This window comes from Scyliorhinus canicula, chromosome 9 (genome assembly GCF_902713615.1).
Source record: "Scyliorhinus canicula chromosome 9, sScyCan1.1, whole genome shotgun sequence".
NCBI classification, from domain to species: Eukaryota; Metazoa; Chordata; class Chondrichthyes; order Carcharhiniformes; family Scyliorhinidae; genus Scyliorhinus; species Scyliorhinus canicula.
Window position 1 is genome coordinate 162,583,739 of NC_052154.1, and position 13,041 is coordinate 162,596,779.

General features: G+C 50.1%; 1 protein-coding gene across 2 annotated transcripts in view; it reads right to left on the minus strand.

Moving 5' to 3' along the window:
* LOC119971857 (ethanolamine kinase 1-like) overlaps window positions 1–13,041 on the minus strand; it is a 537,556-nt gene that overhangs the window by 214,345 nt on the left and 310,170 nt on the right. For both annotated transcript variants that reach the window (XM_038808086.1, XM_038808085.1), the window contains one exon: window positions 8,736–8,896. In XM_038808086.1, the coding sequence (XP_038664014.1) occupies window positions 8,736–8,896 (161 nt within the window). The remainder of the gene's footprint in view (window positions 1–8,735; window positions 8,897–13,041) is intronic.

Genomic DNA, 13,041 nt, shown 5'->3' on the forward strand with positions numbered 1-13,041 from the left:
CTGAATAGGGAATCCCCCCTCCCCCCAGAGGTCCCCTAGATAGGGGGACCCCGAGAAACATCCTGAGTAGGGGGACTGCCCAGAGACCCCCTAAATAAAGGGACCACCCCCGAGACTCCCTCAATAAATAGACCCCCCACAGAATCCTCAGAAAAGAGACCCTTGTGTGGAAGGTGGAGCACAGTCCAGACAGGGGCAAGTGGACAAAATTAGTGTTGTAACACATCACCTGGGCAAACACCTGCTGGCTCAGATGAGGAAACGCCATGTGTCCATTTCTGGAAAGAGTAAAGCAGTGACCTGTGTTTAAACCCTTCAGATCCTTGAGCTGCAAGCCAAGCATTCATTTCCTTAGTGGGCTGTGATTGGCAGCTTTCAAAACACAGCCGTCAGCCTTGCTTCATTCATCTTTTTCATGATTGAGTAACTGTGAAGTGCTCTGATCACAATGGCTACAATCATCAACCACTTCAAAGAGAGTTAAGAGCTGTCAATTTCCAGCTCATCACTTCAAAATCACTCAAACGTGAAGGGGTTTATTAGATTAGAATGCACTTAACTCTCTTTGACGTGGTTGCTGTTTGTTACTCATCCATGAGGTAAAATGAACCAAGCAAGGCTAACAGCTCTGTTTCTGTGGAACCAATCACAGCCCACTAAGAGAAATTAATAAATGGCTTGCAGCTAAAGGAGGGGTTTAAACACAAGTCACTGCTTTTGTCTTTCCAGGAATTGAAATGTGGTGCTTCCTCAGGTGAGTGTTGCAACAGTAGTTGTTTTCACTGTCCTGTCTTGACTGCTCTCTAGTTTCCAGACAGGGTGCTCCTTTCTGGGGGTCTGTGTGGTGGAGGGTGGTGGATTCCTTTAGTTAGGGGGTCTCTGTGTGGGTTCCCTTTAGTTAGCAGATCTCTGTGAAAGGTCCTTATAGTTCAGGGGTCTCTATTGGGTGTCCCTTTAGTTAGTATGTCTCTAAAGGGGGTTGTCCTATCTAGGGGGTCTCTGTGAGGGTCTCCCTATCTTGGGGTTGTTTCCCATTTTAGAGGTGAGGGGGAGCAGTGGGGGTGTCTTAAAGGGGAAGGGTTGGCAGGTCATGCTTTCTCGGGGGGAGGGTGGCCCTCGGGTGTACCTTGGTGGAAACTCCTTTAAAGGGCTACCTCCTTGGCCCACAGTGAGGTACACCATGGCAGGCCATGTTGGTCAATACCAGGAATGATCAGCACCCACCTTATACCCAGCCTGGAGGACCAGAGAATTGCAAGGGTCAGGAGACACTGGTGCCGGGCCTGCTAAGTGGATGGTCATGAAGACCCATCTGTACCCATTAGCATCCTCCCACTGGTATTGGGGTGTAAACCCCGATGCTGCCACCAGCAGGAGGCCGGAGAATAGCAGTCGGTTCGGCGCCTGGCGCAAACCTTGATTTTGTCTGGATGCCCGGTTCTCCGCCCGATCATGATTCGCATTGCCTGTGTCGCGGGGTGGGAAATCCAGTCTATTGTGTGTGTGTGTGTGTGTGTGTGTGCTGGGGAGGTCTTCAGAAGACTTGGATAGTTATACTTCCAGGCTGTATGTTAATCAGTTCTTGAAACTTGTTGAAAATAAGGTTTGTTTCATAAGAAACCAATTGTTCTGCGTTTATTGAAAGAATCTTGACTAAAGTCTCGTTTATTCTGGGTACCAGTAGTGAAGTTAAACAATTGCCCATTTTGGTGAGTAAGTTAAACTTTTAAGTTAATGGTCTGGCCTGTGGAGTATTGGGATGAGATAATCTGCGCGCTCCTCCAATCCCAGTCAGGACAATAGGTTCCGATCTCTCTCAGGAATGACAGGATAGAGATCTGTCTTTGGAGTTTTTAAACTTGTTCCCAGAACTCTTCAGGAACTAAAGAGGGTTCGAAGGTAGGAAAGTATAAAATAAAGTGGGCGGGATTCATCATTTCTGAAATTAAGGGCGGGGTTCTCCGTTGCCCGACGCCGATATCGGAATTGCCGATCGGACAGAGAATTGACTCCGACGTCCAAATCGGAACCGGCTTCAGTTTAACGCCGTTCAGCCATGCTCCGCCACCCCGCCCCCAGAAATTGCATCACGTGTCGTTGCAACGGCATTGGCATATCATTAGCGCGCCCTCCTGTGATGCTCCACCCATGATGGGCCGACTTCCCGATGGCGTGGGACACGTGTGGTCTCAGCAGTCGAGAACGCGGTGTGGCGGCTGCCGATTAGGTTCAGCGCAGCCACACCAAGCTGGGATCCATGCCTCTGGCTGGGAGGGCTTCCGAGAGCAATGGGGGAGCTGGTGGGGGGTGTCCAGGGGGTGGGCTGTGGGGTCGTGGATGGTGGGCCGGGTCCACGCACGGCCGGCGGCATGTTGTATGATGTGATCGCTGCAAGTCGTTAGCCGTGCGCATGAGCTGCCAGGGGCCTGGCCATTTTCTGCCGTTTTCGATGCGGGTGCCGGGAGTTTCACTAGGCGTCGCTGCTAGACCCTCAGCAGTTCCGGAATCAGCAAGGGTTTCACACAGATTTTTTTGGTTGTAAAAGACTAGGGGCGGGATGCTCCATTGCCCGATATCCCTTCCGACGCCCAAATCGGGGGCGTCAGTTTGATGTGGTTATCCTTTCTCTGCCCCCTCCGAAAAGGCGTCATTGTGTTGTGCACCGCATGCCGTTGGCGTGTCACCAGAAGGCCATTCCCCGATACTCTGCCCAGATGGGCTGAGTTCCCAATCACACGGCTGACGTGTGGTCTCAGCAGTCAGGAACCTGATGTAGCAGTGGCGGACTGCGTATCGCACCGCCACAGTCAGCCAGGGGCCATGCTGCTGGCCGGGGGAGGGCCTTCCTCGAGGCCTGTGAGGACTGATGGGGGGGGGGGGGGAAACAGTATTTGGCAGGTTGGGTCCACGCACGGCCGGTTCCATGTTGTATGGCGCGACCACTGCAGGTCACGCCATGCGCATGCACCGCCACGGACCTGGGCATTCTTCGGCTGTTTTTGGAGTGGAAGCCGGGGGTTTTACCTGGCGCAGCTGCCACCCCCATACTGGTCCCAGGAACGGTGATGGTTTGCCCCACACAGGCTTCACTGGCATCAGCACGTAGCCGCTGAAACGGAGAATCCAGCCCTAAGTGTTGACGCCAACGCAGAATCTCTGGACTTTAGGACAGCAGAATTGCAGCTGCACCCGGACTGATTCCATTAATGTTAAGGAGCTAGTACTTGCGCTGCATGGAAGACAATTTATAATCCCCACACACACTCATCCCAGCCAACAAGATGGCACTGTTGTGGTAGGGTGCGTCCGTACAGCTGATGGGTCGGCTGGGGCCAGAGGGCACCTAGGGTGTTGCCTGGGTGGACACCTATACGACCCGTGGGCCTAAGTTCATAGTGGGTTGTCAGTGGTGTGCGCAGTTGCATCGTTGCCACTGCGGTGTTCCATATCCGTCCCCCCCACCCCACAGCCCACATGCTGGCCAACCCCAGCTACTCTCTCCTGCCCTGGCAGTTGCCCCCCGTCGAGCTGCACAACTGTCAGAAAACTATGGTTTTGTTGGGCACTTTCTGTACCCCATCTCTCTCCCTCAGCAGCCATGTGCAGTTTCATGATTTTTAAAAGCACAAGTGAACCACGCTCTTGGGAACTCTGCCCATTGGAGGCGGAGATTCGCGGAGGCCCCGGAAAATAATATGCCAATGCTATTTATTGTACGTGCATTCCAGTATGCATTAACGCCGCTGTCAAGATGATGGAGAATTGCAATTTGGCACCAAATTGGTGCCCACCTCAATTTTGACATCGGAACCGATTCTCCGCCCAATCGCGATTTTCGATTTTGACGTCGGCCAACTGACTGAGAATCCCACCCAGTGTTCTCTCGATTTGTTATGAGGGATCAGATTAATTAGCCATATAATATTGCATTAGTACACTAAGAGCTATTTCACCATCAAAGAACTAACTATCCAGACTCAGGGAAGTATTCTCTGTTTCAAAAATGCTTACACCGGCGGAGAATCTGGTCTATGTCCCGTTGGTGCCAGCAAAGTATCACCGAGATGGTATTCGCTCACATATGCTTGTGGTAAATTTTACATTGTGCAAACACCCTGGTTTCCCTGGACTCCCTGGTCTCAGGGTGGCATTTTGAATGGGTTCACCGATCCCAACATTCAGAGACAAGCCCTCCTCTCCCCTCCACAACCAAATGTTGACCCCCACCCACCCCCCACTGACAAGGGGAGCACCCAAGACCTCATAAAGGAAGGGCATCCTCCCCCCCACGATGGGAAAAATGCCCCCACCCCACCACACATGCGTGAGGGTGACCCCCGCATCCTCCCCAGGACCCCATCAGGCCCCCATTCTGGTGCCACCCCCCGGAATTGCCAATGGTGCACTGCCTCCTGACACTATGGCACTGACACCCCGGCATTGGCACCATAGCTTGCTACATTGGACCCTGAGAATGGTCAACAAGGTTGGTCCAGTGCTCATGTGCCCTCTGCCGCTGTCAGGCTGCAGAGGGACGGTCCCCAAGGGTCCTAAGGGTGGAAAGTTCCGCTGGTGGAAAATTCCACCCAATGTTTTTATTTATTGTGCTTTATTTCATAAACTGTAATGTATGGTCCAGTTCTAATTTGTCACAGTAGAAATTTGACATAATTTCTATTCATATGCAATTCTATTTAACTGATGTAACTCCCTTCACACAGCACTTGTTTAACTTGTATCAGCAGGTGTATAATATCATTTGTAGTTGAAGTGAAGGCTTGGCATGCTCCGCATGTCCATGGTCAGTTGGCTGAATCTCACAATCATCAACTGTAACTTACCAGTGCGTCTCTAAAGTACTATATTGGGTCTTGGTGGAATCTTGGCTCAAATGTAACCTGAGGTGATTTATAGTCTGGCCTTATTTTTGGAGCAGGCAGAGAATGTTGGATTAACCCTTTCTGTGCTCAGATACAAAGCAACTAAACCCCATGAGTTTTTCTTGGACGGCAAGCAAATTCCAAAATCTGTCCCACTAAAATGAACAAAGAATTAAAAAGCACAACTTATTTCATTCGCTACCCCCCCCCCCCCCCCCACCCCCACCCAATGTGCTCCCCACGCACACACATTTTCTTGGATCACTAAGAGATCCAAAGTAAACTGTGAGAATTCAGCCCCAACCTACTAAAGGCCAACAGGACTTGCATAAACTCAGTTTTAGACCATAAGATCGTAAGCCACAGGAGTAGAATTCAGCCATTCGGCCCATCGTGTCTCTTCCACTATTCGATCATGGCTGATATGTTTCTCATCCCCATTCTCCTGCCTTCTTCCAGTAATCCCTGATCCCCTTATTAATCAAGAACCTATCCACCTCTGTCTTAAAGACACTCAGTGACTTTTGTCGGATACACAATTGGGTTTGCAGCCAATTTCTGGGTAGTCCACTCTGCGTACTTGGGAGGAGAAACGGTGGTTGGTGCATCTTAATTTATTCAGACCAGTCGACCATTTTAGGATGCATTTGAATTCTTTACTTCTTTATGAAGACTCGCTTCATCTTGCAGCCTGGTTTTGATTTCCAGAATTTCAATTCAAGATACCTATTCTGTGGCAATTCCAAGTTCAGATCCAAAATTCAAAGTGATGTCAATGTACGCGAGCACCAAACAGCATTAAAGGCTAGTGAAGAGAGAAGTGATGAATCTGGGAAGGCATGAGAGTTCAAGGAAAGGTGGTAATATGACAACGGGATAAGTTAAATTGAATATTAATTTGGGAGGCAGGGTTATATTTGACACAATCTGAGGAAATAAATGTAACTGCGTGTTAAATTACTTAACAGTGTTTGTTGAAAAAAAATGTTTAACTGAAAATACACTCGTACTCCCATTTCCAGCCTGCTGATGTGACGACCCATTGATGTGTGAAGGAGGCAAGTAAATGGAACAAAATGACTCAATTACCATATACTGCAGGAGCTATTACAAATGGATTTAGTAATACTGTAATTCAATATTTTAATGTGACATAACATGATTAATACTGCAAGTTACATTTTTTAACCTCTTGGGAACTGGTTACAAATCCAATCCCATGAAAGGATGCTTGTTAAAGTCATAAGTACACTTAAAACAAAACCTTTTTATAAAGTGCAAAGCTATCCTGAAGTCATCACGTAATTTATCAGTCTGAGCCGTAATAACACTAGGAAAGGGCTCATTGTTAACTAAATGTCATACAGAGCAGTAATGGGTATTATCAGGACAATGTGCAAAAGCAAATGATTGGGGCTTATTAATTGTCAGTCCATTTGGGTTTAATGGGGATTAGGCAGGTAGGGTTCGATGAAGACGGCTGGTTCATTTGGGGCAAAATATCAGAATGGCCAGGTTCTGGACTGTACATTCTGTGTAATTCTATCGAATAATAATCGATAATAATCTTTATTATTGTCACAAGTAGGCTCACATTAACACTGAAATGAAGTTACTATGAAAATTCCCTTGTCGGCACACTCCAGCGTCTATTTGGGTACACAGCGGGGGAATTCAGAATCTCCAATTTACCTAACAAGCACAGGTTGGATTCTCCGTAGCCTCGTGCCGAAATTGTGTTTCGCGCGGGTGTGGAGAATCAATTTTAATGGTGAAATTGGGGCCGGCGCCGGTCCGGCGATTCTTCGGGACCCGAGAATCGGCGTGATCGCGGAGTACTCTGCATGGCTGGGGGGGCCATTACCAGAAACCCGCCCAGCGATTCTCCGCTCCCGGCCGGCCGAGTTCCCGATGGTGTGGCTCTAACCACCTATCGCCTTTCGGGAAGCTAGCATGGCGGCTGCAGACTCAGTCCGCGGGGGGGGGGGGGGGGAGGGGATCGGACACTGTGGGGGGGGGGGCCTTATGGGCGGCCGGGGGTAGATGAACGGGTCGGATCTTCGGGCATGCGGCCGACCGGGGTGCCTACATTTTCCAGCTGCCTCCGCGGTCCTGGTCCGCCGCCGTGCGCATATGCGGACTCGAAACCGGAAGTGCGGGGACCCGTATCCGCAGCTAAAGCTGCGAGAAACACTCCAGGTCCTGCTCGCCCCCTGAAGGTGAATGAATTAATTTATCTTTTTTTGAGGAAATTCTGGAATGAAACTCTAGCATTTTTACGCCGGCGTGGGGACATAGTCCCATTTTGGGAGAATCCAGCCCCACATCTTTCAGGAATTCTGAGAGGAAACCGGTGCGCCTGGAGGAAACCCACGCAGACACAGGGAAAACGTGCAGACTCCGCACAGACAGTGACTCAAGCTGGAATTGAACCCAGGACCATGGTGCTGTGAAGCAACTGTGTTAACCAATGTGCTACCTCTGAGGTGGACATTTTCACAGTGTAGGTAGGGCAGGGGTTTGGAGATAAAAGCAAATTACTGAGGATGCTGGAATCTGAAACAAAACCAGAAAATACTGGACAATCTCAGCAGGTCTGACAGCACCTGTGGAGAGAGAAGGGAGCTAAGTTTTGCGTCTGGGTAACTCTTTATCAAAGCTGGACAGAACTGGAAATAGGGCCAGATTTATACTATTTTGTGTGGGGGGGGGGGGGGGGGGGTCATGGAGCAGTCGGTTTGGATAGAGGGCCAGCAATAGGTGGAGATTGATAAAGATACTGTGGACAGAAAGACAAAGGGATGGTAAATGGGGTGTTTATGGTTAAGAAGGACACTGATAGTAGCACATTAAGAGATTAGAATGTGTTAATGGCAGAACAAAGTCAAGCAGCTTGTCAAAGGGCAACGAGGAACAGATGGTCCAAGTGGGGTGGGGGAGGGGATCTATGGTGAGGGAAAAACAGATCGATGGAAGAAATAAAGATAAATTGAGAGAAACAAAAATGGGGTGAAGATGGAGGAGAGAATTCACAGACTGATGTTGTTGCCCTCAAATGTTAAGTCCTGAAGGCTGTAATGTGCCGAATTGGAAGATGAGGAGCTGTTCCTCCAGTTTGCACTGGGCTTCACTGGAACATTGCAGTAGGCCAAGGACAGACATGTGAACATGAGAGCAGGACGGTGAGGTAAAATGACAAGCGACAGGAAGGTCCGAGTCCTGCTTGTGGACAGACGAAAGGTCTTCTGCAAACCAGGTGTGGTGCTTCTGCTTTGTTCATTTTTGTTTACAATACCATACATTACTGCCAGTACGCCCTGAACACTGTTGTTTGAGGCAATGCAACACACAGGCCTTCATCCCTACTGTATTTTACATAGAATTTACAGTGCAGAAGGAGGCCATTCGGCCCATCGAGTCTGCACCGGCTCTTGGAAAGAGCACCCTACCCAAGGTCCACACCGCCACCCTATCCCCATAACCCAGTAACCCAACCCAACACTAAGGGCAATTTGGACCCTAAGGGCAATTTAGCGAGGCCAATCCACCTAACCCGCACATCTTTGGACTGTGGGAGGAAACCGGAGCACCCGGAGGAAACCCACGCACACACGGGGAGAACGTGCAGACTCCGCACAGACAGTGACCCAAGCCGGGAATCGAACCTGGGACCCTGGAGCTGTGAAGCAATTGTGCTAACCACAATGCTACCATTGCTACCAGGCCCAGCAATGTTCTGAAATTTAAAAAAATCTGGAAGGACAAAGTTTGTTGGTTCTTGACATTCACTTGAAAATCATTCTCACATTGCTCCAATCTACCATATAAAAATGGTGCTAAACACTTGTCACTCACCAAAGTAAATTTGTTCACTTGTACGTAGAGCTTCAACACTTCCAGATCAGTGACCACTGGTTCACAGCCGGTATATTCTTTATATTCCCGCAGGTAGGACGTGAGCCAGTCCATCTGCATTTCCTTAGGTGGGTACATGCTGAAGTCCAACTCGCTCACCCCTAAACAGAAGGAAAATCATTGAATGATTATATGTGGAGTAATCTGGAATCTTAGGAGTGAAATTGATAATTGTTATTTATAAAATAACATCAATGTAATTTGTTCCAAGAACCTGGGCAAGACCTCGGTTTGGGGGACTAAAGGCACGATTTAACCAGAAAAAAAATCTATGTTCGATTTTTGGGCACATTTAATGTGGTGTTTCTTGATGGTTGTTGCTCCAAGAAGCACCCCGCTATTTAAAGGCAATTTGCTGTTATTTTTGGTCTCGGGGAGTTTCTCTCTGTCCTGGCGAGCCCGGCAGGAAAGGCTCTCTCAGATCCAGGAGCCATTTTGTCTGGCTATCCTGATCCCCCATCTCCCGTTTTCTACCCCCCCCCCCCCCCCAACCTCGGGGAGACCCCCAGGAACACCCCTTCAACCTCCCTCCACCTGGTAAGGCCCCCGGGCCGATGATGCCAGGCTAGCAGTGTCAAGGTGTCTGGGTGACAAAGGGAGTGCTGCGGTACTGATGTGTTAGGCAGGTTGGTTCGACGTTGATTGCAACTGGATGCAGGGGAGCTAGAAACAAATGTCTGACACAGGAGATGATCCAACACTGTTTTATTTAACTAGTGGACTGCTGTACATGTTCAGCTGTGGGTTGACGCTCTACTAATCCAACTGATGACCTCTTACTGGCTTGACCAGATTTACTAGCTACCGCATGGTAATAGTGCTCACCAACTTGTGCACTCTGACTGTCTCAGTAGCTGGGTCCTGAAAGAGGGAGAGTCTAAATGCCCTGTGGACTTTATGGTGGTGGTGTCCTGTCTGGTGATTGGTTGTTCTGTGTTGTGTGTTCATTGGTCACCCTGTGTGTCAATCACTGCCTGTCTGCATGTCATTACATACATGAGTGGATATTATGACAGGTACCACCACGTCTTGTCCCTGACTACGTGGGGTCTCCAGTGGCCTGGCAGACCCCCTCAGGTGCCATTATGACTGGTCCATATTTGTGGAAACCAGTACTAAATGGCGCTTTGCCAGGTCTCCCAGGTGCAGTTTTAGTTGCCAGGCTCTAGGAGATTATATTTAAATGAGCCAGATTCTGATCTTGATCATGCCCAGTGAGGGCGGGATCCAGATCACGTCGTCTCGCGAGACTCTGTTCAACCTCACGAGATGTTTTGATCGTCACAAATCTTGCGAGAGTCCTCTTGCGAGATTCAACAGCTTTCTCTGACACCAAGTTGGGCGTTACAAGCCCGCTAAATTGTTCCCGCGGGACTGAATTGCGTGTGGTTCGTGTTCCTGTTGGGGGCGCTATTCAGTAAGACAATCAGGGCGTGCCATTGGACCAGCACTCTGGCGACGCAAATACAGAGCAAATTTCCATCCCAGTGGGTGTTCGAACCGCTGGAGTCAGAGCTAGTGCGAAAGAGCCTGGCAGTTGGAGCTGTTTTTAAGCGCTCCACTTACCGCACTCACTGCAGCCGCTAAGATGGCTCTCACAAGGCCTGCCCCCTGAGGCTGGGAATCCGAGATGAACCCACAGTTGCAGGCCAGTGAGGAGAGGAGGGACACCCTCTTCCCCAGGGTGGGCCGCAGACTCAAACCTGCCCTTCTCAATACCACCTGGGAGGTGATGGCAGAGGCAGTCAGCACTGCCAGCCTCACCAGGAGAGGCAGCTGGTGATCCGGAGGGGTGGTGGTCACTACAAAGGTCTCTGCTGTGAGAGGGCCAGAGAACCTGGGAGGGCTCCAAAGGCTGCGGTGCACTTGTCTTCTGGTCAGAGTGATCTCTGCTGATCCCCTGCTTCCTCTGCAGTGGGGCAGCACTTCAGTGGAATGCCAGCACCTCGTGGGCCCCTGATTGAGCTTAACCATGCTAATCGCCTTGATGATACAGCTGGGGTAGGAGGGTGACCAGAGGGGTCGCCTGGGTGGCTACCAGATGACCAGAGGCTTCCTGCGTATTCAAAGGACACAGGCAACACGTTAACTGGTGAGAACATCCAGGAACCTGTAAGTAGCATCAAAGGAGTGCGTTTGAAAGTCAGACAGCAGCAATGCCAGTCTGAGCCAGGCCGCCCTGATCCCCAGGGGGACACCCTAAGTCCATGGACACCACACCAGGTCGCTCCACGCTACTGCTTGGCCCGGGCAGCCATCCTCCAGCAAGCCTCACAGTTTTCCAGTGTTTCTTTTAGCCACCCGCTCCCCCTCTGCAGCGATGGCGCCCAGTAGTAATTACATGTTGTAATTTGAGCCCGCGAGACTTTAATGCCAGTTTTGCACGCCCTCACTGGCGCCACACTCGCTTTTTGCTGGACTCCCGATTCCCCATCCGATCGCGATTTCCAGGGTCACGACGTGGAGAATCCAGCTCCCAGCTTCAGAGCTCCATGCAACGCTCCCTCTCAGATGGCATGAGCATAGCCATGTAATACTATTTGATGTGCTGTGCATTGGAATAAACAGGCTGTGCACTACTTCATCAATTCAATAGGAGGAACTTCCAATGTAATGTAAGTTGTGACTTCAAAAGTGCAAACGGTGCACGGACAGAAAAAGGTGGTCAGTGGAACTAATAATCCACACAGTACAAAGACAATGGGTGCTTGGGTGGCAGTGCCAGGTTGAATGGGTGCCACGATGACACTGCCAGCGATCGGGCCTGGGGGCCTTACCAGGTGGAGGGGATGAGGGAGTGTTCCCAGGGCCTCCCTGAGATTGGGGGGGGGGGGGGGGGTGGAGATCGGGATGTTGAAAGTGGGATGATGGCAGGGCAAACAGACAAAATGGTGCCCTGATCGGCAAGGAGCCTTTCCTGCTGGGCCCACCAGTGGGAAATGATTCCAAGTGCAGCCTTGGCGGAGAGCAAGTCCCCGAGGCCAAAGCAAATCGACAAAGTCCCATTGAAGAGAGGGGTGTTTCTCTGCACTGCAGCCGCCGAGAAAAGCTCACTAAAACCTGCCCAATGTGTTCTGGTTACATTGCCCCCAATGGGGACCATTCTCTGGTCCCGCTCACGGGGACACAAATTGCTTTATGGCCGGAGACTCTCACGAGAGGGCCTTAATGCAGTTTGTCCCTGCAAGATCTCATTTTGCTATTCTCCCACCCCCGGCCAGCAACGTATTCTAGTTTAATTCTAATTTAAATATGCAGAATCAGTTTTAAGCTGAATTCACACGGCTCCTGCAATTCTCCACCAGCTGGCGCAATGTGAAGCTGGTGGGAATCACTACTGGCCTCCAAAAATAGAGAGCAGAAGTGATGACCATGCCGGGGGGGCTCACAGGCCATTGCAGGGACATGGTTGGACAGTGCCTTGGCCCTGCCCCCTGGCATCCTGGCAGTGCCAACCTGACACTACCAGGATGCCAGGGGGAAGTATCAGGTTGGCACTGCCAAGGAGCATGGCCTGTAGGTGGGGCCTGAAGGGACCCTGGCTTTTGCTGACGCCATAGCAGGGAATCACTCAGCTGAGGGTTGGGGAGGGGAGTGGTCGCTGGTACCAATGATTGGGCAAGGGCCTGATGCCGGCGGTTTGTGGGGGGGGGGGGGGGGGGGGGGGGGGTGGAGCTCCGCAGGGTTGTCTTTAAGTTGGGGCTGCCAGTGTCTTTAGGTCCCGCACACCTCATTCACAGCGCAAATCACCTCAACCTCCAAAAACATTTCTCAGTGTGGACAGACTGCCATCTGGATCGCACCGACCCACCCGACGGGAATCGAACCGCCGAAGAATTGTGCCCGCAGTGTCAATTTCAACCTTTTATTTCTCCTAATGGTGCCCCTTTATAAAGTTACTGATGTCCTTTTGTACTGCAGACCAATCATTGTGACATCTGAGATATTCAACACTTGAGTAATTGACAGGTTTGTTTCTCTCACAGCCACATTTCATTCATTGTTTCAATGTTCTTAAAATTAAAGCTAAACAAGAACATGCAAATCAAAAGTAACTAAAAAAAAACAACCAGTGACAAACTATTATAGATTTAAGAAATCAACCAATCTGGAACGGCCAGTCATAAGAGCTGAGCAATAACAAAAAGAAGGAAAAAATGGAACTGCCAGAATCGCTGAACATGCTTTGTGAGAAACAATTGCAGCTACCAAATTTCTCCAGAGTAGCAGAAATTTCTAACATCCC